Source organism: Miniopterus schreibersii, assembly GCF_964146895.1.
Source record: "Miniopterus schreibersii genome assembly, chromosome: X".
NCBI lineage: Eukaryota > Metazoa > Chordata > Mammalia > Chiroptera > Miniopteridae > Miniopterus > Miniopterus schreibersii.
In genome coordinates this window covers 29,316,287-29,341,383 of record NC_138104.1, presented here as the reverse complement: position 1 = coordinate 29,341,383, position 25,097 = coordinate 29,316,287, and the positions used below count along the sequence as shown (strand labels likewise).

At 39.1% G+C, this 25,097-nt stretch overlaps 1 protein-coding gene across 3 annotated transcripts; it reads right to left on the bottom strand.

The window, feature by feature from the left end:
• Window positions 1-1,094: 1,094 nt before the first annotated feature.
• NOX1 (NADPH oxidase 1) lies at window positions 1,095-23,680 on the bottom strand (the record flags this gene model as incomplete). Of its 3 annotated transcripts, XM_081126068.1 has the most annotated exons (13): window positions 1,095-1,221; window positions 3,779-3,903; window positions 4,103-4,249; window positions 4,677-4,839; window positions 5,085-5,320; window positions 5,878-5,970; window positions 12,177-12,309; window positions 12,397-12,578; window positions 12,681-12,832; window positions 13,175-13,259; window positions 13,818-13,928; window positions 19,478-19,573; window positions 23,534-23,680. In XM_081126068.1, the coding sequence occupies 13 exons, from the start codon at window positions 23,576-23,578 to the stop codon at window positions 1,095-1,097; spliced, it is 1,695 nt and encodes a 564-aa protein (XP_080982194.1). The 3 variants fall into 3 exon arrangements, with proteins under 3 accessions (XP_080982194.1, XP_080982193.1, XP_080982192.1); XM_081126067.1 differs by lacking the exon at window positions 4,103-4,249 and having other exon boundaries at window positions 23,534-23,578; XM_081126066.1 differs by lacking the exon at window positions 13,818-13,928 and having other exon boundaries at window positions 23,534-23,578.
• Between the last annotated feature and the right edge of the window lie 1,417 nt (window positions 23,681-25,097).

Here is a 25,097-nt window from a genome sequence, read left to right as displayed (position 1 = left end):
GGGAGGGAGGGGGGAATATGACCCAAAGTCCAGGAGATAGTAATACTTGCCGTCAACAGAATCACCTGGGGTTAAATTGTCACCCACCTCTGCTACCAGGCCTTGCAGAAGTCATGGCATTCCAAAATGATTTACGGTTATTTTCCGAAGAACGGCTCCATGGGCTTTGCAATTATTGTGACTTCTGAAGTTCTTAGGTTCTTTTTATTTATTTATTTATCTTTATTGTTGAAAATATTACAGATGATCCCCTTTTTTCCCCCCATTGACCTCCTCTACCCCACTCCCCTCCCTGCCACCTCCCCCCACCCCCAGCCTTCACTGCGCTATTGCCTGTGTCCATGGGCTCTGCATATACGCATATAAGTTCTTTGGTTAATCTCTTGCCACCCACCCCCCTTTGCTCTGAGATTCCTCAGTCTCATCCATGCTTCCGTGCCTCTGGATCTATTCTGTTTGTCAGTTTATTTGGTTCCTTAGATTCCACATATGAGTGAGATCATGTGATGTTTGTCTTCCTGTGCCTGGCTTATTTCACTTAGCATAATACTCTCCAGGTCCCTCCATGCTGTCCCAAAGGGCACGAGATCCTTCTTCTTTACAGCTGCGTAGTATTCCATGGTGTGAATGTCCCACAGCTGTTTTATCCACTCAGCTACTGATGGGCACTTGGGCTGTTTCCAGATCCTAGCTATTGTAAACTGTGCTGCTATGAACATAGGGCTGCATAGATTCTTTCTGATTGGTGTTCCAGATTCTTAGGATATATTCCTAGAAGTGGGTCACTGGGTCAAAAGGCAGCTCCATTTTTGATTTTTTGAGGAACCTCCACACTGTTTCCCATAGTGGCTGCACCAGTCTGCATTCCCACCAGCAGTGCACCAGGGTTCCCCTTCTCCACACCCTCGCCAGCACTCGACATTAAGTTCAGTGGAAACAAAACTAAATCCAACCAAAAACGAACGGCAGGAATTCAAGTCTTGAGAGGCACCATTAGTGTCCTTCAGTGGCTGCCCAAAGCTGAGCAGACCAAATAAGTCGTTGAAGGTACAAAGGAGCCACTAAATGCAGATTACGGTCCTTATCCCTATAAATCAGAAATTTTCTTTGTTGAAGTAGAATTGAACTTTCCTAGGATCCAGACTGGAGTATTGGTGACAACATTTGCGCAGGCGTTTTGCCAAAGCCTGAGGACCACATAAGAAGACTCCCACCACAGACCTGCAAGAAAAGAATAGTTGGCTAGAATGTAGTAAAGGCTGTGATGTTAGAGAAACGACGAGGCCTCTGCTACTGACAACCCTGTGTAGAAACTCAGTTGTTGATGCCCTTCTCACATTCTTCATAGTTTTCTCACTTTTTATTCTTGTAAGCCCCAAATGTGCTCTCAGCACTTAGCACGCTCAGCACTCGGCCTTGCCTATTCTATTGAGAACAGATGCTCAGATGTAGTGCCCTGCAGTGAAGTGCTAGCTAGACTAGTGAGCCAGGCTGCCTGGGTTCAAATCCCAGCTCTGACACCTGTCCCAGCTGTGTGACTTTAGGCAAGTTTCTTAAGCGCTCTGTGTTTCAGTCCCGCCCCCCCCCCTCCAAAAATGGGGATAAAAATAGTACCCACCTTATAGGGTTGTTTTGAGGTTTAAATGAAAAACATATAAAGCAATTAGAAAAATGCCTGGCACAGAACAAGTACACATGTGTTAGCTGCCCTTAAAGTCATTCACTGTGCACTTAATTCCCACTTCAAAAGTTCTCACACAGAAGAGGCAGTGGGCGATAATCTTTCTAACTATTCTCTGGGTCTCACCCTCTCCTTCCTTCTTTCATACCTTCCTCTTACCTCTTTTTTACTTAATTGAGGTAACTGGCATGTCATAGCGTTTACCCCTTTAAAGTGTGCAGTTAGTGCTTTTTTTTTTTGTATAGCCACAAAGTTGTGCAACCATCACCACTATCTAACCCAAGAACATTTGCATCATCACAAAAAGGAACCCCATACGCATTAGCAGTCACTCCCCATTTCTTCCCAACTGCCCACCCCCAGCTCTAGACAATCAAATCTACTTCCTGTCTAGATTTGCTTGTTCTGAACATTTCATATATATGGAATCCTACAGTACATGGCCTTTTGTGCATGGTTTCTTGCACTTAACATGCTGTTTTCAAGGTCCATCCATATTGTAGCATGCATTTATACTTATTCCTTTTTACAGCTGAGTAATATTTCGCTGTGCATGTACCACATCTTGTTTATCCACCTGTTCATGGACACGTGGGTTGCTTCCACTTTTGGCCTATTCAGTGTACATTCATGTAGATGTTTTTGTGTGGACATGTATTTTATTTCTCTTGGGAATATACTTAGGAGTAAAACTGCTGGATCATGTGGTAACTCTGTGTTTAACATTTTGAGGACATGTCGAAGGTTTCCTCAAGTTCTGCACCGTTTCACATTCCAACAAGCAATGTAGGAAGAACCCTCATACAATGTCTTCACTTTCTTGCAAATTCTTATTATCACCTATCTTTTATTATGACCATCTTAGCCCTATCCCCCTTTTTGTGTATTTATTTTATTCCTGTCTACTGGCTCCTATTCTTTTTATAAATATGCTTAGATCATCTTTATGCTAAATAAGCATTTCCTGGACCCTGCCACTCCTTCAAAACTGTTAACCGTGTTTCTCTAATATTTCCTCCTTTGGCTTCTGTGACACTGCTTCACAGTCTCCTCCTTGCCTGGTTCACCTCTCTCCTTTCCTACATAATAGAAACATTACATAATACTCTGTCCTCTGCCACTCTCTCTCCCCTAGCAATCCCATCCATTCTCATAGCATCAACTATGGTCAATTGACACACTAATTAAAATAATCTCTTTTGCTTATATGCTGCTTTACCGTTTACAGAACATTTTTATATATCGTTTGGCTTAATATTCATAAGAATCCTGCAAGTGAGAGAGTAGACATCTACTCACATAACTCCCATTTTACAGATGAGAAATTTGAAGATCAGAGCATTTTCTAGCTCAAGGTCCCAGAACTGGAAAGTGTCAGAACTAGCATTATGACCAGGATCATCTGAATCCCAGTCACTAAGTGGCCACTGCCTTCATGAAGCCTTTCCTGATCAGCCCATGTGGGCATAGACTTTCCTTCCATCTGTTTCATGGAGTGCTTCATTCTGCTTTGAGTTGGTTTTATGCATCTCTTATTGAAGTGTGTGCTCCTTGAAGGCAAGAACCGTATCCTATTTCTCTTTCAACCTCCAAAGCTTCTAGACTAGTGAGTGCTAAGCTTATAGAAGGTCAGCAGTAATGTTTGTGGAATTGAATTGATCTTCACTTGCCAACTTGTTCCTGGAACTTTAACATGATCAGCTTAATCTCCCTTCCATCAGAATGCCTGACGTCATGGCACCAGGTCAAGTCATCAGTTAACTAGGTAATACACTCCAAACCCTTGCTGCTTTAGTAGAGGTCACTAAGGCCAAAAGCAATGCATTTAAGTTGTTCCAGTTCCCTATTTCATTGGTAATACAGATCAGAACTGAGTTCTCTACCTCACTGTCTGAATGCGGGCTTGTAGGGGCAGCAAATGTCTTCTCATCAATTACAAGATCATGACTCTTATATGTCTGAAACCCCAGATGTAATTTCCTCAGTTTCAAGCAAGAATCTAAGAATGGTGCAAATAGTTTCTACCCCAGAGATCTTTTCCCAAGGGTGTTCAACATACTGTAATACCTTTCCTAAACCAGAGGAGAATGCACTTACTTGGGGTGGGAGGTAGCTATTGTAGAAAACTCATTATCCCACATAGGTCTCCCAAAGAAGGTTTTGTGCTTCAGACCTGTCAGGATGTCCGTGGCTTTGTCAAAGTTTAATGCTGCATGACCAACCTAGAGTCATAGAAATAAAAAGTTAGAAAAAGCAGGTCCTGATAGCTGTCTCTTCCTTCAGTCACTTTTAAACTTGGGTGTGAGGGTGAGGGCAGGTAGGAAATCACAAGAAATAATTATTTCCAATCAGCATGCACTGTCTTTTGGCTGACATTCAGCTTGCATCTAACATGGGAATTAGTGTATTGTTTGAACTCACAATGTTGCTGTCCCATCCAGTGAGGAAGAGACGGAAGTTTAGAAAACCATCTTGGCCTAATTCCTCCATCTCCTGTTCCAGGGAAGCCAATAGGTCATTGAACCACGCAAAGGCACCTGTCTCCCTGCAGATCCAGTAGAAATATATCTGGAACCACCAAGAGAGAACATGGCCTTATTAAGTACCATTTACAATGTGTGTTGTGGTGACAAGGTTAGGTAGATGTACTGTATATTTGTTGATCAAATTCAGGGTGACCTGAGAAATCACCTCTACAGAGCAGCAGACCTTAGGCAGCACAAATGTCCAGAGTTCTGATAACTTCCCTTATGGAGAGAGACTGCCCACCAGTGTCATCTTTGGTTCAAGGTAATTTTAAATTTCAAATTGAAAATGAAGACCCTGTTTTCATGGTCAATCCGTAGAAACAGATGCCTTGGCAGAGAGAAGTGATCACTTGCTCTCATAACTCCAGGGAGGGGCTACTCTCTCACCAATTGTAAAGAACTTAGCCCATGAAAGCAATGAACCTGTCAGGCCCAGTCCAGATAAAAAGTGGTATGAGGGAGTATACCTTTTGTGTTTTGAGGTTGTGATCTTCATGCCGGAATTTGTACCAGATGGACTTCAAAATGGAAGCAAAGGGAGTGACGCCAATTCCTGCTCCAACCAACATAGCCACTTCATACTGAAAAACATCCTCACTGACGGTGCCAAAGGGACCATCCACCTCAATCCTGGCAGAAGACAGAAGACAACGGACAAGTGAAGTCTCACCTCCACCCCCAACCTCAAACATCATCCCAGAGACACAACAGTTCCCACAGCTGATTTCAGCCTTATATTATTATTATTATTATTATTATTATTATTATTATTATTATATCCTGTTGTACCAGATGTAAGGTTCAATGGAATTGCATTCTTGTTTTTTTGCTTGTCTGCATCCTGGTTTGGGTCTCTGCAGCTCTCCAAGACCTACCTGGGAATTGGTGAATGCTGTTGTTCAAAAGCCTTTATGAGATTTTCTGTCCAGTCCCCTGCTGCTCGGATATGAATGGAGAAGAAGTCTTCCTCTGGAGCAGAGGTCAGAGTAAAAGGATGCCACTCCAGGTAAGAGATTGAGGGACAATTAACAAAAATATACTGTCCCACTTCCATGCTGAAGCCACGCTTGATCATTTGCAATTCCAAAACTTTGGATGGGTGCATGACAACCTATGAATGAAGCAGAGACCAAAGGAGGCAATTTCAAATGGCAACAGGGACAGGTAGATAAAGTTAATTAATAAAGCTGGAGGGCTGGTGACAGTGGTGAACCCTTAGCACAAGTGCTCTCTCTAAAGGGAGTAGCTGTTATTTATCCAGACAATGGTTGCGCTATGGAACCGTGATTCAGCGTTAGGAAGTTGCCTGATTCTTCAAGAGAAGCCAGAAATGCAATTTTTAATGTGAAAGCCTCCATCCAGATTTTTAAGTGTTAGCAACCAATTCAACTTTCTAAACAATGAGTGTGTGGGCCAAACAAAATATGTTTGTGGGTTAGATCTGGCACAGGCCGCCTGTTTGCAGCCTCTGACACAGACCCATGCTCATGCTGATGATTTCTGCTAAGCCCCTCTTGCCAAAGTTCTGTCCAGCTCCAGACAAACTGAAGTATGCTACCACCAAGATCTTTTTTTTATTCCCTTCAGGGTGACAACGTGACAATTTATTTCTATAATCGGGAAGAATAGAACTCTTATCATGGGAAGATGAAAGTGCATATGCTTTACCTTGGTGATCATAACCTGCTGCTGGGAGCGGTAAAATCGGAGAATCCTTTCAAAGATATAGAGAACACCTGGTGCAAGGATCCACTTCCAAGACTGCACAGAAGCAGAGTACAGAATGAGGTTACACATTAATCTCTCGTTTAGGATTTATTTGTGTGGCAGTTCATTCCTTCATTCAGTAAGTATTTACTGAGTTCTCTGCTGTGTATCATTGGTAAGCCACTAATTTCACCAAATCTTGAGGACAGAAATTGAAAAGAATAAATCACAATGCTTTTGTTTGCTGATCTGTTACTCATAAAGCAAATCACCTCCTGAAATTTTACAGGCCTCACCAGGAAGCAAAAGAAAAGCACAAAAATAAAGTGCATGGGTCCCGGCCGGTTTGGCTCAGTGGTTACAGCGTTGGCCTGAGGACTAAAGGGTCCCAGGTTCAATTCCAGCCAGGGGCATGTACTTTGGTTCCTGGCTCGATCCCCAGCCCTGGTCTGGGCTCATGCAGGAGGCAACCGATCGATGTGTCTCTCTCACATCTGTGTTTCTCTCTCTCTCTCTCTCTCTCTCTTCCACTCTCTCTGAAAAGCAATGGAAGAAATACCCTCAGGTGGGGATTAAAAAACAAAAAAAGAAATAAAGTACATGGTAAGTATATACATATACACATAACCCATGGACACAGACAATAGTGTGGAGAAGGCCTGGGGGGTGGATGGGAGATGGAGGGGATCAACAGGGGGGAAAAGGGGACATCTGTAATACTTTCAACAATAAAGATAAATTTATATATCTACATCTATATGTATAAACCTAATTTTCAGAATCTAAGACTGTTTTCCAGGACAGCTTGCCCAATCTGAAAGACCAACAGAGAAGGTAGATGTGAAATGGAAGCAGATGATTAAAAACAAAACAAACACAGAAGGGAAAGTAGGTGGCAGACACTATTGGTAACAATATATAAAACTTGGTCTTTGTTCATCACCTCTTTACTCAGGTGCTCAAAGCACCTAACATGGTAATACACTTTTGGTCTTGTCTACATTTTTTAAAGCAGCCTTTTTATCCCCAAAATCTTTTTAAAGGTAGCAAGTTGCTTCCATATCCACAGAACTACTAAAAATGTATTTTCTAGCAATGCTAAGTCATATCCTTTCTCACATAATTGTTCAAGTGTGATACATCAAAACTGTGTGAAATGAGGTTTCTCGTGCTTTTTCAGGTAAGTAACTTCCTTGGGTATCTCTGGGGAGAAAAAGGGCAGAGATGGGGCTAGTGAACCTGAGAGTGGGCATTACACAATGTGATGCTACTTCTTATTGGGGACAAATCCCCAGCTGAATTCAGAAGACATGAAAAAAATTACTTAAGAAATGACTGATAACAATGTGGATAGTGCTGCTATGAACATAGGGGTGCGTATATTCTTTCTGATTGGTGTTTCAGGATTTTTAGGATATATTCCTAGAAGTGGGTGATCACTTCGTAAGTAATCACTGAGTTGTACGCCTGAAACTAATATAATACTGTATGTCAACTGTAATTAAAAACAAAGAAATATTTTTTTAAAAAAAAACAAACAATGTGGGGAAAAATTTTTGCCTCAGAAGTAATCAGAGAAGTGAATATTAAAACAAAATATCACTTTAGCCTCTCAAATTCAAAAACAGCTTTAAACAATAATGCCCACCATTAATGGGGATGCAGGGAAATGGGCACATTCACATGTGCCGCTGGTGAAAGTGCAAATTAGTAACATCTTCCCAGGGAGCAATTTGTCAGTACATCTCAACAGCCTGCAAAGCATTTCTTCTCTTTTACCCAGGAATTTCACTTCTAGGAAATGGAGCATAAAAAATAATTAAGGTGTGCACAAATATACAAGTATAGTAATGGCCACATTATTTACTACAAAAAAAAAAAATGACAAAAATGGTATACCATACATATTTCTTGTCAAAACCAAACTGTCTTTTAAATTTTATTTTAATTCATTTTTGTATTGAGATATGAATGACATATAATATTATATTAGTTTCAGGTGTACAACATAATGATTCTATATTTGTATGTATTGCAAAATGATTGCCACAATAAGTCTAGTTAACATCCGTCACCTTACATAGTTACAAAAATTTTTTTTCTTATGATTAAGACTTTTAAGATCTGCTCTCTTAGCAACTTGGAAATATGCAATACAGTATTATTAACTGTAGTCACCATGCTGTACATTACATTCCCAGAACTTATTTATTCATAACTGCAAGTCTGTACCTGCTAACCACTTTCACCCATTTTGCCCACCATTCACCCCCTGCCTCTGGCAACCTTCTATCTCTCCTCTATATCTATGAGCTCGGTTTTTAAAAAAAGTTAGATTCCACATATAAGTGAGTTCACATGGTATTTGTCTTTGTCTGACTTACTGCAATTAGCATAATGCCCTCAAGGTCACTAAAATTGACCATGTAGAAAAAGAAAAATGAAAAATGGTATACCATACAGCTTTTTAAAAACTTAAGTTTCAAAAGAATATTTGACAACAGAGGAAACCATCCAATGATATAGATGAAGGGGAAAAATTGTTACATCTAAGTGGTAGAACTCTGAAAGTTTTATTTTCCTCTAAATATTTTTTTTATATTTCTCAAACTTTCTACAATAAACATGAATTATTTTTATAATTTTCAAGTGGGGAGAATGTGGAGAGGATATTTTTTAATGTTTATGGAAGAAACAAACCAATATACTCAAATAGATGGCAAAACTGGTGTTCTCGCCCTTGGGGTATTATGTAACCAATCAAAGCAGCCTTGAGTTTTAAGTATACCTCCCAATAGGCCAAATATACCTTATCTCAGGGACTATATGGGGAAAAGATAGATGTTGGTAAGACAGGGGATTAATTGCCTTAGCTAGTAAGGGGCTGATCAAGCTTTATAGGTTTCTGTTTTTCAGGGCCTCTTGTCGAATAATACAGAAGGTCTCTGGTTATAGCTTCCAAGTTCCTCTGACTTTTGAAATGAAGTGTGCTGTTAACATATGCCAGGTATGTCCTTTTAAAGTTATTTTCTAAATAAGTAATACGTGTGCATTGCACAAAAATCAAAAGTACAAATCTCCCTTCCATCCCTGCCCACCCCTCCTCCCCAGAGGCAGGCAATCAATGTTATTATTTTGTAAACCTTTCTGGAAAATATATGTTTAAGTGATAATATGCATTAAAGTATGAATGGTAGCAGACTATACACACTGCCCTGCCTTTTTTTCATTTAACATCCTTTAAAAAAAATTTTAATCCTCACCCTAAGAGATGATAGATGATAGATGATAGATAGATGATAGATAGATAGATAGATAGATAGATAGATAGATAGATAGATGATAGATAGATAGATAGATGATAGATAGAGATATAAATTGATTTTAGAGAAACATTGATGTGAGAGAGAAACATCTATCAGTTGCCCCCTGTATGCACTGGGGATTGAACCCGAAACCTGGGTAACCTGGATATACCTGCAACTTAGGCATGTTCCCTGACCAGGAATCGAACCCTCGACCTTTTGGTGTATGGGACAACACTCCAACCTACTGAGCTGCACTTGTCAGGGCTCATTTAACATCTCAGAGACTGCTCCATGTTAGTACATATAGGCCTGCTTCTTTCTCTTTAATGGCTGCAGAAAAGTCCCATAATTGTAGGAAAGTCCCATAATTTATCTAGTCCTCTATTGATGGGCACTTATTTCCAATCTTTTGTTCTATCAAGTAATGATAAAATTAATAACCGAATACGTGTTAATACATAAGCAAGTATATTTTTAGAAAAACTCCCAGAAGTAGAATTTTTAAATTTGATAAATACTGCCAATCAACCTTACAAGCAGTTGTGTGCACACTCTCGCCAGCAATGCATGAGAGCATTGCCAACACAGCACATGAACAGACTTGTTCATCTTTGCTGATCTGTTTGATTAAAAAAGAAGTATCTTGCCCGGCCGGGCGTGGCTCAGCCGTTGAGCATGGGCCTAGGATCCAGGAGATCGCATTTTGATTCCCGGTCAGGGCACATGCCTGGGTTTTGGGCTCGATCCCCAGCAGGGGGCGTGCAGGAGGCAGCCGATCAATGACTCTCATCATTGATGTTTCTCTCTCTCCCCCTCTCCTTTCCTCTCTCTGAAATCAATAAAGATATTTTTTTTAAAAAGCATCTTAATGAAGTTGTTTCTTTTTTTCATTTCTTCCATTATGAGGAACATTTAACATCATTTCATATATTTAAGATTAACACATATCAACATTTCTGTGATCTATATCTTTTTTATCAGGTTGTTAGGCTTTTTCTTGTTGATTTGTAGGAGTCATATATTAGGAAATTAGTTCATGATCTGTAAGTTGTAAGTACTTTTCCTACTTAGTAATTTGTTGCTTGTCTTTATTATTTATGATGGGGTTTTTTGGCTACACAAAAGTATGCATGTGTGTTTATACATGCCATATATATATGATAATAAATTTGAATATATATTTATTAAATTTTATTATGTTTTCTGGCTTTGTGTTTTTTATCTTATTTAGAGAATATTTTTACTAATATTACAGTCTTAGAAAAAATTCCTCATGTGGCCTTAGGGTGCTTTTATGATTTCTTTCTCTTTTTTTTAACACTTAAATTCTTGATCCATGCATCCTTGATCCATATTTTAATGTAAAATATGGACTAAAGATAGAACTTTTCTTTCCTAGATGACTATTATATTATCTTTAAAAAAAATTATTGAACACTCTTATCTTTTTCCCACTGATTTAAAATGCCAACGTTAGGGAATTTCTTTAGATATTTTTTCCCTTTCTAGATGAGGACTGAGCTATTGCTCTTCATTCTGCATCTGATTTAAATGCTTCAATTATCCTCAAAACACTTTGAGGCATCACAATTAACCTTTCCCTTCCATTTATTCTTTAAGCTAACATATTTTATGAGCAAGCCAAAATAAGCCATACTAGCCACAAAATTACCCTGAAGCACACCTTGAGTTCCCTGGAATCCAATTTCTTGATCATCCACTATTTAACAATAATTTCTAAGCATATTCTTATAACACCAATGAAAGCCGACCTTAAGAAAGCTTAAAAAAAAAAAAAAAAAGTTCAACTCAGAGAAACAGAAGTAGGAAAGTGGTTAACCAGGGGCTGGTGATGGGAGTGGGGGATCCCGACTTGGTCAAAGGGTACAAACTTTCGGTTATAAAATGAATGAGGTCTGCCCTAGCCGGTTTGGCTCAGTGGTTAGAGCGTTGCGCCTGCCTACTGAAGGGTCCCGAGTTCGATTCCAGCCAAGGGCACATAGCTTGGTTGCAGGCTGGGCCCCAGTTGAGGTACCTGCGGGAGGAAACCAATCAATGTGTCTCTCTCATATCGATGTTTCTCTCTCTCTCTCTTCCTTCTACTGTCTCTGAAAAGCAATGGAAAAAATATCCTCAGATGAGGACTAAAAAATAAAAATAAAATAAGGTCTGGGGATCTAAAGTACAGTATGGTGACTATAGTTAATAATACTGTATAATATACTTGAAATTTGCTAAAAGAGTAAATGTTAAGCATTCTCAGCAGAAAAAAAAATATGGTAACTATATGAAGTGATGAATGTGTTAACCTCATTGCAGTGATTATTTCACAAAGTATATGTATGTCATTCATCACACTGTACACTTTAAATATATACAATTTTATTTGTCAATTATACTTCAATAGAGCTTAAAAAAGAATGTTTTTTCCAAAAAAACAAAACCCCCCCAAAATTGATTGGAATTTCACCTAAGTTTTGGGGCAGTACAGTTGTCAAGAACACAATCTTTGGAATCCAAAATATCTGGGCTTGAATTCCAGCTCCACTAGTTACTTACAGTTTACTTCATCTCTATGAATCCTCCTAGTCCTTTTGTCTCAAAATGGAGACAGAAGAAGTACTTACTTCATAGGTTATTGCTATGTATAAATGAGGTAATCCATATAACGCAGCAAACCTGGCCCATGGTAAACACTATTAATAACATAGGCTATCATTATTACCTTTGGAGAGGGTTTCACAACATTCACTAACTATTAGTCCTTCCTCTTCAGGGTCCTCTGCTAATGCTAATTCCTTAGCCTGTTGCCAGTGGTATTGGAATTCCTTGATGGTAGGAATTTTGTGGATATGTTGGCTGAACTAATAAGGTAATAATAACAAATAATAATAACAACAATACAAATAACAGCTCCTAACAAGAGTCTATCCTTGTCCATAGGGTTTTTACCTCAGCGGAGTTCCCTTCAAATTGGGGACGCTTGCAGTGGGAGTCATGATCATCCCACTTCTCGAAAAACTCTGCACACCTGTGAGGATGACTCTCCTTTAGGCTCTCTTCTGTTTGGCCCCGGACAATTCCACTGAAATAGACAAAGAAGGACAGTTTGAGGCAAAGAATTATGCAAGGTCAGGGGCTGGAGCATGAGAAAGGAGTTTGGGGACCTTACCCAATGCCGTGAATCCCTAAGCCGATGAAGTAAATGATAAAAATATGGTGTGTGTACCAGAACACTTCAAAATAACTCCTCCGGATAAACTCCATAGATGAAGTCACCATGAGAACCAGAACTATTGTGATGATCACTCCAGTGAGACCAGGAATGCTGGTGAATGTCATATATATCACGGTCTATGAAAGGAGAAATGTCAGCCTGGCACAATATCCACCAAGAATACCAGGCTTTTCCTGTTCGTGACCAGGGCCAGATGCTTTGCCATTGAGTCAACTCACCGTGTTTGGGGACTGGATGGGATTTAGCCAAGAATCCCCCTCTTTCTCTTGATGAGATAAGCTGGAGAGAACAGAAGCAAGGGATCCATCTGTCGCCTGTCGACTTCTTCTGTAGCGTTCAAAGTTAAACAGGTGTGCAATGATGTGAATAGCTAAGTGGAAAGATGAAAAGGATTGTGAGAGGTATCCCAGGAGCATCATGGCAGGCATGCCTCACTAGAAAAGGAGAATCCTATATATAGTGTCTAGCAGAATGCCAAGTCCACAGAAGGTGCCCAATAAACCTTGACCATAGAGAGACCCAAGACCTTTTCCATACTTACTCTGTTTCCAAATAAATAGAATGTAAGTTCCATGAAAATAGGCCTAAAACAGTGCCTGGCAAATAATGCCAAGTGTAAAATACATATTTGTTGAATGTCTATATTCATGGACGAATGAAACTAGACTCTGAATGCCTGGAAGCCTATAGTTTCATGGTTTGCCTCAGTTACCTGTGTGTAGGCAGATCATATATGCCACCAGCTTATGGAAGGTGAGGTTGTGATCCAGTTGCTTTCTCAGGGTGCGCCTGCAAAACTACAAATGTAAAGTGACGGAGGTGAGATTTCTCCCAGGCAGCTTTATGAAATTCACCAACCCATAACCAACATGTCTTACACAGAGCACACCAATACTCACCCACCAATGCCCACCCCCTTGGCTACCAAGGAGACCTTTGACTTCCATCCCTAGAGCCTTGGTGTTGGATTGTCCAACTAAGGAGTCCAGGGTCTCTCGTCTGTTTTTTAATCTTTAAGTCTTTACTAATAAACCATAAATTATACATACTTCAGAGTGGTTATGAAAAGTAAAAGATACATTTTACACCATAGTCATTTTCCATCCTATTTCTCATTTTTTCCTAGAAACCCTGTGATGTGTCTGCTTTTTTTCTATAGGTTTAGTTTAATTGAAAGTACTTTATAAATTGACATTCAGATGAATGCCCTAAAGGTAATACAAGATGTACAGCTATTCAGAAAAAAACTATTATTCTTTGAGAGTACCCTAATTCACTTTTTTTCCCTTCCATTTTAGGTGTTCTAAATCACCTTCCTTAATGTGAAAGTTGACCTACAAATGGTTGGGACTCACTGAGCAGGTGCCCCTCAGGAAGGACAGCAGATTCCGACACATGGGAAGCAGGATCAGCATGCTGTTAAAATTCAGGCATCGAGCAGAAGCTCGGGCCCAGGCCAACGAGGACTAGAGCAGAGGAGAGAAGACATCATCAGCTGCTTCATCTCACTGTTTAGCCGGGGAGGATAAGCCCAGTCGACTTGTCTGAGACCTGGAAATGGGCAGGCGGCAGCTTCCTCCCCTCTTTCTCAGTAGCTAGAACAATCAGGCCAGGCTCTCTGCTTGCAAATGACTGAAAATTTGCTGAACTTAATATTGAATTGAGAAATTCCTGTGACAGTGATTTGAAATATTTGACTATACATTTTCAATATGAAAGAGAACAGGATTTAATGATTCCATGTCAACAAACACATTCTATGGGTGTAATAGTTTACAACAATGATTATGAGTATATTGTTTTCATTTGTAAAACAATCTTGGATATATCTTTTTTATTTGCAGTTTAAATAAAGCTTATTTTATTTAGAGGTATAATTACAGATGGTGACTGTTTTTTCTTTTCTGTATTTTCTATTGTAGCAATTATAAGCATGTAATACTCATGTAATAAAAACAATTAAAATGTAACTGCTTGTATTTAAGATGTCTTTAATAATTGAATAAAGCCTAGGCAAAACTAGTGAATCTCTTAAAGCGAAAAGGTTAAACTTCAGTAGAGATTTGAGAAGGGACAACTTCTGAGAACAGAATTTGAAACTGATTTCCTTGGGTGGCCAGGCAACAGACATCAAGGTCAATCTGATCCAGCAGTAGAAGCTGCTGGAAAAGGAGACAAAAAATCAGTTCTTCAAAGAAGGATTTAGCCCAGAAAGAGGCTTAATTAGGTATACACTGGAAAGAATATGCTCAACTCCATAGTAGCTAAATCCAACTTCTCTCCTCAACTCTGCACAACTGGTCTCTGAGTCGGCTCCATGTACTTGAAACTGCAGGCTATGTGGTATGACCATCTCACAGTCAATGCACTATGGCAATCTCACAATTGCCAGTCACCTGAAAGCAATTACTGTTGCACTTCAGGTGACTGGCTGGCCTTACATGTGCACCCGTTGATGACTTACTAAAAGGAAGAATATGGGTTAGAGTTAACAATTTCTCAGCCTTTTTTTCTAGTAATCTTTTTGACACAAAAGCTATTTTTCCATACAACCTAAACCTCGAGCAACGCGACATTGGTTTAATAAGCCTGAGCAAGATCTCCCTCGCATCCATAATGCCTTACAATGTCAGGCAGTGCAGTGAACAAGAGCTGTCCTACTGTTTTCCATTTCTGGCTTTTCCACATGACCTGTGTTTCTCCCTCCGCTGAGTCACACTCTGAATGTTTTTTGATAGAAACAGCGTGTTCCATTACTGCGTAAATTTTCTCTGCTCATCTCAAAGATCCCACATTTCCACATTGTTTCCCACAGCTTGCTTATTTAAGTCACAGAGGTTTCTTAAGGCTAAAATTGGCAAGTGAATTGAAAATATAGGGCTTCAATTTCACAGCTCCATATTCTGTGGGGGCCATTTGTATAGGATGGATTCTTTTTAGAACAAATCTTTTTTTCCCATTGCAGCACACTGAAATACCCCAAATTCTGTTCACTTTTCAACATCAACACTAGGCGATATTCTAATTCAACTGCTACTGTCATTAATGCCTCACTAACTATGGATTTAAACTCCTTCCTCTGCTACTTATTTGCTCTGCTTCATACTGAATCAAATAACTCTCTGCATTTTCCTAGAGGGAACACAAGTTTAAGAAATATCCTATGGAATGATTAGGTAAATTATGGCACATCAATGCCATCGAGTGCTATGTTCTTAAAAGAATGAGAACAATATGCAGTGGTATAGGTGTAGTAAATGTTTAACAGTCAGCTTTCGGAAGACACAGCGATCTTTATTTCCAGCATCTTCCAATTTACATGAGGTAAACACTCCCACCATGGCATATTTCAAGATACCAACTTGAAATCATTGAATGCCACTGAATGCTGGCTTGGTAAGATATGCACATACCTGGCTACTGCAAGCTGGTATAAGCTGGTTCCAGCGCTTTGCTGGTCACATACCCATATTGGAAGATATCTGAGATATACTAAGTGTGGGAAGAAATTTCCAACCAAAATCTACAATGTGATCCATTTTTCGGTTAAAATAAAATTTAAAAAACCTATGTGTCCTATTGAATGTGTTTATCAAAACTCATTGAACAGTACACCAAAAAGAGCAACTTTTACCATATACAGGAAAAGATTGAATAACAATAGTATCTACCTCAAAAATAAAACAAAACCCATGCCTGATGTATTTGTGAATATGTCAGTGTATTTATACACACCCCTCCCAAACTATTAATAAACGGTTATTTTGGGGGCATGGGATGGGAGAGTAATTTTCACATTTTTTTAAAAAAGCATATCTTTACTGATTTCAGAGAGAGAGAGATAGAAACATCAATGATGAGAGAGTCATTGATTGACTGCCTCCTGTATGACCCCTACTGGGAATCGAGCCCGCAACCCGGGCCTGTGCCCTGACAGGGAATCGAACCACGATCTCCTGGATCACAGGTTGATGCTCAACCACTGAACCAAGCCAGCGGGGCAATTTTCACATTTTACTTATACACTTCTCTATCATTTGATCTCATCGAATGCAGCATTATTTATAATTGATTTTTTAATAGAGAGGGCCTTTAAAAATGAAATACCCACAGGAAATCATCATGATTCATTTTTCTGCTGCTGACTTTTTGATCATAAAACAATTCAGCTGTTAACAACTAGTCACATTTATTGCATCATTCTCTTAATAAAAAGCTATTTTTAAAACAAATTAACACTTCCTTTGGAGTTATAGTTTCCAAAGAAGGATCAAAAACAAATATTTTAAATAGAAAACAGCAGGGTAAAATAAGCCATGAGAAGAACATTCAAATTAGTTGTGATCTCAACATGGATCCTTTGATTATGGAGAGAAAAGAAGGGTTTTTTTGTTGTTTTTTTTTAAAGACAAGATAGCCCGGCCGGCCGTGGCTCAGCGGTTGAGCATCGACCTAGGATCCAAGCGATCAGGGTTCGATTGCCGGTCAGGGCACATGCCCGGGTTGCGGGCTCGATCCCCATCAGGGGGCGTGCAGGAGGCAACCGATCAATGACTCTCTCATCATTGGTGTTTCTATCTCTCTATCTCCCTCTCTTTTCCTCTCTCTGAAATCAATAAAGATGTATTTTAGGAAAAAATAAATAAATAAAGGACAAGCTATCTTTAAACATGTACATTGGGTGGATCTTTGTGGAAAGCTAGTGGAAAAAGCCACTGTCAAGCCCTGGATGGTGTAGCTTAGTTGGTTGGAGAGTCGTCTCATGCATCAAAGGGTCTCAGGTTCGATTCCTGGTCAGGGCACATGCTCACGTTTCGGGTTCGAACCCCAGTAGGGGTGTATACAGGAGGCAGCCAATTGATGTTTCTCTCTCACATCAATGTTTCTCTCTCTTCCTCTCTCTCCCTCTCTTCTCCCTTCTCCCTTCCTCTCTCTAAAATCAATAAAAACATATCCTCATCTGAGGATAAAAAAAAAGAAAAGAAAAAGGCACTGTCAAGATTAAAGTGACTTAACCAAATCCCTCACCTGTTGTTACTGAATAACTCACCAGTTAGTAGTCACATTTCCTTCTCTAACAAGTAGTGGCCAGATTGATGAGCCTGTGAGAGAACCATTTTCACCTCCATGCTTCCCCCTGAAAACTTCCACACCAATGTGCCCTACTCACCCCTACCCTTCCTCTTGTATTCTTTTTTTATATTAAATTTTGGGATAACATTACATAAATTTCAGGTGTACAATTTTATAATATGCCATCTGTGTACTTTTTTGTGTGCTCACCACCCAAAGTCAGTCTCCTTCTGTCACCATGTATTTGACTCCCTTTACCCACTTCATACTCCCCTTCCCCTCTGGTAACCACCATTCTGTTGTCTGTACCTATGAGTTTGTTTTTTTGTTTCTTTTTTGTTTTGTTTTGTTTTGTTTGTTGTTTTATATCCTACATATGAGTGAAACCATTAGTGTTTGCCCCTTTCTGTGTGACTTAGTTCATTTAGCATAATACTCTCAAGATCCATCCGTGTTGTCACAAATGGCGATACTTCATCTTTTTATGGCTGAGTATTCTCTGGTATATATGTACCGCATCTTCTATTCTCAATCTGCCACATCTCCAACCTTCTCCATCCTGTTACTGTGACCTGACCTCACTTTTCTGCAGGCCTTGAGCTGTGTAGCACCACCCAACCCCACACCTCCCTAAGTATCCCTGTTTCATGGAAATTATTTTTCTGTGAGATTATCCATAGCGGTGGTTTTAAGTTGTTTATTTTTAACCAAACTCTTAAAATCATAAGCAAGAGTCCATAAGACAGATAAAGGCTGCTTTGGTTGAAGTCGGGGCAGAGGCAGGAGCACTACTCAGTTAGCCTTCCCTTCACAGCCTGTAGGAGCACCTGAGTTTCTGTGGAAACCAGTTTGAAAAACACTGCTTAATAGTTTACTGTATTGCATGTTTTCATTAATGGGTCTGGGGAGTGTGCCCTAGACAGAGCTGTTAGATTTAGTGAACAAAAATACATGATGCCCAGTTAAATTTGAACATCAGATTTACAAAAGGAATACAGATATCACCCCAATTTTCAGAAGTTTGAGTTCTGCCACTTAACTTTTACAAAAGACCTACATCAGTACCTTTTCGGGGGGAGGGGGGTGCACAAAGAGGATTGTGTTTAAAAAAAAAAAAGAAAAGTTAAAAGCAAAAATAGCATTCAGCGTTTGCTTTGCAGCCAGCTCTTACAGGGACAGTGCACACCTGAGCAGTGAGTGGCCTCACTAAGATCCTTCCCAGGAGCTACCTCAGCATCTCAGCACCAAGCCACCATAGCTTTGAACTGTGTCTCTGAGCATCTATGCTTTATCTTGATTCATTATGTACATGTTAGCAAGGTGTGTCCTAAAGTATCCGAGCTCAGAAGAGTGTTACACTTAGCATAAAACCAGATGTAATTAAGCATATTTGGTATGATGTGATGGATTATTTTTGGAGTCTAAGAATGCTCAAAAAGTTTTCCATATAAATCAATGGTAATTGCTTCTTTGCTTTATGCCATTTTGGCTTGCAAAAGGTTTCATAGGAATGCTCTACTTTCAGAGAGTGGGGAAAACCTTTTTTTTTTTTTTTTTTTTTAGTACAGGAGGCCCTAGAATAAAGTCCTTTTGATTAAGGTCATGTAGTTATAATGTTGATGAGCTGTCATAGGAACTTAACTCTTGTTTATATCAATTAGCTTATGGTAAAATTGGTTTTGTTATACATCATTTTGCTAGAAGTTGTAGAAACAATTGATGACAACATTAAGTGAGGGCTTACTGTATGCTTATGCAATATTTGGAACATACTTATATTAAAAGAAATGATTTGTTATTTTTATGGAATTCAAATTTATCTGGGCATCCTGTAATTTTTCTGAGAACCCTAGAGGAAGTTAGGAAATTGAGTCTCAAATGAGCCAGGATCAAAGACAAGAAAAATGCCTAGATTCCCCACATTTGCAACTGTGATACTCACCCCCAGGATTTCTCTTGTGTAGTAGTACTTGTCACCCTTCTCATATGATAGGAAGGCATGTGTAAACAAAAAAGCATTCAGCCCCAACCAAGTAACCTAAAAGAAGAAAAAAAAAAAGCAAAGAATAAAGTGAAATTGGGGTCTGGGCAGCAGGAAATAAAGGGTAGGAAATAGTGTCACCCTTTGACTATTTTGTGTTTATCTGTTTTCATTTTATTTTATTTTAAATATGTTTTTATGGATTTTAGTGAGAGAAAGGAAGAGAAAGAGAGAGAGAGAGAAATATTGATTGACTGCCTCCTGTATGCCCCCTACTGCCCTACTGGGTATTGAGCTAGAAACCCTGGGCATGTGCCCTGATAAGGAATCTACCCTGTGACCTCTCAGTGCACGAGAAGACACTCCACCAACTGAACCACACAAGGGCAGTCTGTTTTTATATTATTATATTATTATTTTTTATTTTTATTTTTTTATCCTCACCTGAGGATATTTTTTCCATTGCTTTTCAGAGAGAGTGGAAGGAAGAGAGAGAGAAACATCAATGTGAGAAAGACACATAGATTGGTTGTCTCCCACACTCGTCCTGACCAGGGCCAGGGATGGAGCCTGCAATTAAAGTATGTGCTCTTGGCCAGAATTGAACCAGGATCCCTTCAGTCCACGGGCCGACGCTCTAACCACTAGGCTAAACCAGCTAGGGCGAGTCTGTTTCTATTTTAAATGAACACAGTCCTGCTAGTATCTAACTTACTTTCACAGTGAGTTAGAACTTCGAAACATGGATTGGACACTCATGAGCAGGGTCAGCAAACCAAGGTCCATGGGCTCACCATCTATTTTGTACAGCCTACAAGCTAAGAATAGGTTTTATACTTTTTTCATTTTCAAGTTTTTAAATGGTTGGAAAAAATCAAAAGAAAAATTATATTTTATTACATGAAAATTACATGATATTCAAATTTCAGTGTCTATAAACAAAGTGGTATTGGAATTTAGCCATGCCTGCTCATCTCTGTGTTGTTTATGGCTACTTTCATGATACAGTGAACAAACCGAGTAGCTGTAACAGAGACTATATGGCCTGTGAAGCCTAAAATGTGTACTGCCCAGCCCTTTACAGGAAGCATTTGCCAACTCCTGGACTAGAGAATTTACACTATTACCTAAAAGATGACAATCAGTGAATAATGGATTTCTAAAGAAGCAAAGAATAAATTTAACAATATTCATCTGAAAAGGACTAAACCCTTCCAGATGGGCTGGCCTCTTTAATTACACCCTGACACACATTTTCCTGTTTTTAGATTGTGAGTCTCTTTTTAAATTAACCTATCATTGTTTTGGACTCATTTGAGCTCTTAAGACTGCTTTTGTATATCCCAAGCTCCGTCTCTGCATTGGTAAAGGGGGAAATTTGGAACCCACTGCCCACTGCCTGGGAGATCAAACAACTGGGCTCTAGCTGAAGCTTAGAGGTGTTAGTTTGTAATTGAACAGGACTCCAGACACTGGGATGCCTCTAATATGTATCCCTGGTCCCAGGATGGATCAGAACCATCTCAGCCCAGGGTAAAGGGTCTTTAGCCTAGGACATTGCCCATTCAGATTCACTAGATCTGGACCATTCACACACCTCTAGCAGCATGGCATAGTGATCTAATGTGTGATAATGGAGTCAGACTCACCGGGCTCAAATTCTAGTTCCACTACTTTTTATCTCTGTAATCTTAAACAGACATATGATTTAACTTGTCTGAACCTCAATTAATTCACCTGTAAAATAAGAGTGATAACAATATTTACTTCACAGCACTGCTATGAGTCTTACATGAAATAATGCATGTGAAATAATTAATGCAATGCTTGGTGCATAGTAAGAGCTCAATAAATGCAGGCTACAGAGTTGCATTGTTATCAGACCGGCTTTACTGATTAATTTTTTCCTGCATCCTTTGTTTAGAGACCCTTTCCAGAGATGAGTACCTTCCAGAGATTCTTTGACCCCATGGAAAAACTGATGAAAACCACAGATATCTCAAGATTCAGAAGATAGAGGAGAGAAACTAATTTAGAGGGAGCAGAAATATTTCAGAATCCGAGAGGTACACAAAGGCAAGGAACTCTGTGTCAGCCCAATAAACAATTGTAGGTAAGGTGAATGATGAAATACAGTGACATCTGAGAGTAAATAATTCCATTTCCCACCTTGACTATCATTTCCTCCACTATGAATGAAAAAGAAAGTGGAGTAGAAGACCTGACAGGAAAGAGGAGTAAAAATATTTTTGAGTAATTTATTTTTTCATTTAAAAAAATAGTGTATAAGAGTATATGTCAGAGATAGCAAGAAGTCTGGGCCTGCCGGGATGATTGGTGGGGGATGGATATTCAAAGCTAGACAGTTAAATGTGACTCATCACCATGGGCAATAAACTCTCTGAGCAAAAAATAGGAGAGGGATAATACAAAGCAAAGGATTTTAAAGCTAGAAACACCGTTATATTTTATCTAGTCACTTCATTAATCTACCCCCTCCACACACACACATACACACACGGGTGAACTGAAGTCTAAAAAGCATAAATAATTTGATTAAGGCCACTCAATTAAGAGCAGAACTGAAACTAATTCCCAGATGTGCTATTTCCTAAACTAGTGCAAAAGGAATTAAACATAGAGCATTGAAACACTGAAAATATAAGTCATAGTACAGCCTGCCAAAATAAATGCAGAACAACTCTCCAGGGGAACGTGATTGGTCTCCACACTTTTTCCCCTGGAGTACATGGCAGTCCTATGGGGCCCAAAGGAAAACAAGAGGAAAGAGACAAGGACCTTAGAAGGAGTGATGGCATGAAGATCAAGGAAAGTAAGAAAGGACATAGGGAGTCCAAGGTTCAGGGGTGGCTCAGAAATGAAAGAATGAGAGTTGGGAAAAGGGTGTGTGTGTGTGTGTGTGTGTGTGTGTGTGTGTGTGTGTGTGTGTGTGTGCAGGAGTTCTGTCTGAACACTGGGGAGCTGGGATTGAGTGATGGTTCTGCAATCAATTCACTGTGTGAAATCTGGGTCTCATTTTCCCTTGTAAAATCAAGGAATTTATATATATCTGCACAATGCAATGCCATAGTCACTATCCCCACATGTGACCACTAAGCACTTGAAATGTGGCTAGTCCTGTTTGAGATGTGTTGTAAGTGGAAAATACACAACAGATTTCAAAGACTTAGTAAAAATACAAGAATATAAATGATCATATTAATATTTTCATTATTGATTACATGTTGAAAGGATAATCTTTTTGATATATTGGATTTAACAAATATATTACTAGAAATTAATTTCACCTATTATTTTTACCTTTTTCAATGTATTAGAAAAGTTAAAAATCACATATGTGACTCACATTATATTTCTAATAGACAATGCTATACCAGATTATCTCTAAGATCCCCTCTAACTCAAAAGTTCAATGATTTTATGAAATCTTTTTTATTACTTTTAGAGAGAGAGAGAGGAAGGGAGAGAGAGAGAAAAAACACACATCAATTTGTTGTTCCACTTATTTATGCATTCATTGGTTGCTTCTTGTATGTGCCCTGACCAGGGATCAAACCCATTACCTTGGCATATGGGGCCGATGCTCTAACCAACCGAGCTACCCGGCCAGGGCCTTATAAAATCTTGATTAAGCAGTGCAGGAAGGATGGAGAGAATAGAATGATCCATGGCAGTAGTTATAAGTGAGATGGAAGAGATAAAGAGAAGATAGAAAATGAAAAGATTGAAATTTCAAATACTTGTGACTTAAGAACATATTATTTGTCTCTACTAATCAATTTCTAGAGTTGGATTTTTTTCCTTCTCTAAAGTGGTGAAATATATTATACACAAAAGAGTATATAAAGCATAAAGTTGAAATTTCTAACTGATAACTGGCCTTGATGACCCCAATATTGGCACGGAATCTTTCCCTTTCAAATAGCTTTACAAATATAAACAAACAGGATGTCTCCTCTTTTAAGAGTAATTAATAGGCAGTTAAATATCACTTACCAAAACCAAAACTGAGAGCCAGTGGTTAACCACCCAGTTTGCCATTCTCAAGAGGTGGTTTGGAACCTTTTTAAGCAGCAGGAAAGATTCAGCAGCCTGGACTCTGGAGAGGTTCTTCAGGGTTGGGACCTCTTTCCAGCTCAAGGTCTGTGAGTCTTTAAGACATGGAAGATGCACATCTACCCACAAAACTTCCAGAACAAATAAATGCATTTGCCCTTCCTCCTCTGGACGGAACTATGTTATCAGTTTGGGTAGCAGACCAGCCCTACCTATGAGAACCACAGGGATTTTCCCTCTTGGGGTTTTATCCCTTCAGGAAATAACAGTCTTCTTGAGTGAGAATACGCTCTCATCATCTTATCAACATGACCTAATGTGAGGCATTACCTTCATTAGGCTGGGCTATAAACAGATCACCTCAGGAGAAGCAGGACAGGAAGTGAGTTTGTTAAGGAAGCTGCTTTAAGATGGGCTTTCAGAGGAGTTGTCACATTTCCAGCTGTAATGTGGACCTCAGGCCTAGCTGGCTCAGAAATTTAAGTAACTGGAGGATTGTCTGTATCGGAGAGGATGATCTGTTTCTGGGGAGAGCTTGGCTGCCTGGGAGGACAAGTGAAAAGAATAGCTAAATCGAATAAGAGATAAATTAGCAGTATAAATGTACACCCAGATTTGCAAAACAGAGTCAAAGTGTTCAAAACAAGGGAGGTGATTGTCTCCTAGTATGATTGATTTGCTGGAGTTGTGTGTTCAGTTCTGGGCACTGATTTTTCTTCTACTATAAAAGGTAAAATATACACAGAAGGATATATAAAACATTGATGTAATTCAAATAATAATTTTAAGGAATGAATATCTATGTACTTGCCACCTAAGTTAAAAATAAACACATTTATTTCCAGTATCTTTTTTATTTATTTCTTAAAATATATCTTTATTGATTTCAGAGAGAGAAAAAGAGAGGGAGAGAGAGAGAAAAAAACATCAATGATGAGAGAGTCGTCATTGGTTGGCTGCCTCCTGCACCCCGGGCATGTGCTCTGACCGGGAATCGAACCGCCATCTCCTGGATCCTAGGTCGATGCTCAACCGCTGAGCCACGCTGGCAGGGCCAGTGTAAATTTTAGATTCAACTTCCTCTTGCACTTCTTTTGTCATGTTTGCTGCTAAGTACTTTATATTTTTATATGATTATAAATTATATCTTTTTAATTTTTAATTGTGGCTATTGTTTAAAAGTGCAAAAAACTAAATAAAATTGCAACTGGTTTTTACATACCAATTTTTGTATTCAGCAATGTTGTTAAACTCAATTGTTAATTCTAATAATATTTCTGTATTTAGTCTTTTAGATTTTCTACAAACACAGCCATATTTTTTGTATAATGACAATTTTATTTCTTCCTTCCTGATTCTTATACCTTTTATTTATTTTTCTTGGCTTGCTGTACACACTAGAACTTCTAATACAATGTTGAACAAAGGTAGTAATAGCGATCTCCTTGTCTAATTCCCAGTCTCAAAGTGGATTCTTTCAACATTTCACCCTTAAGTATAATGT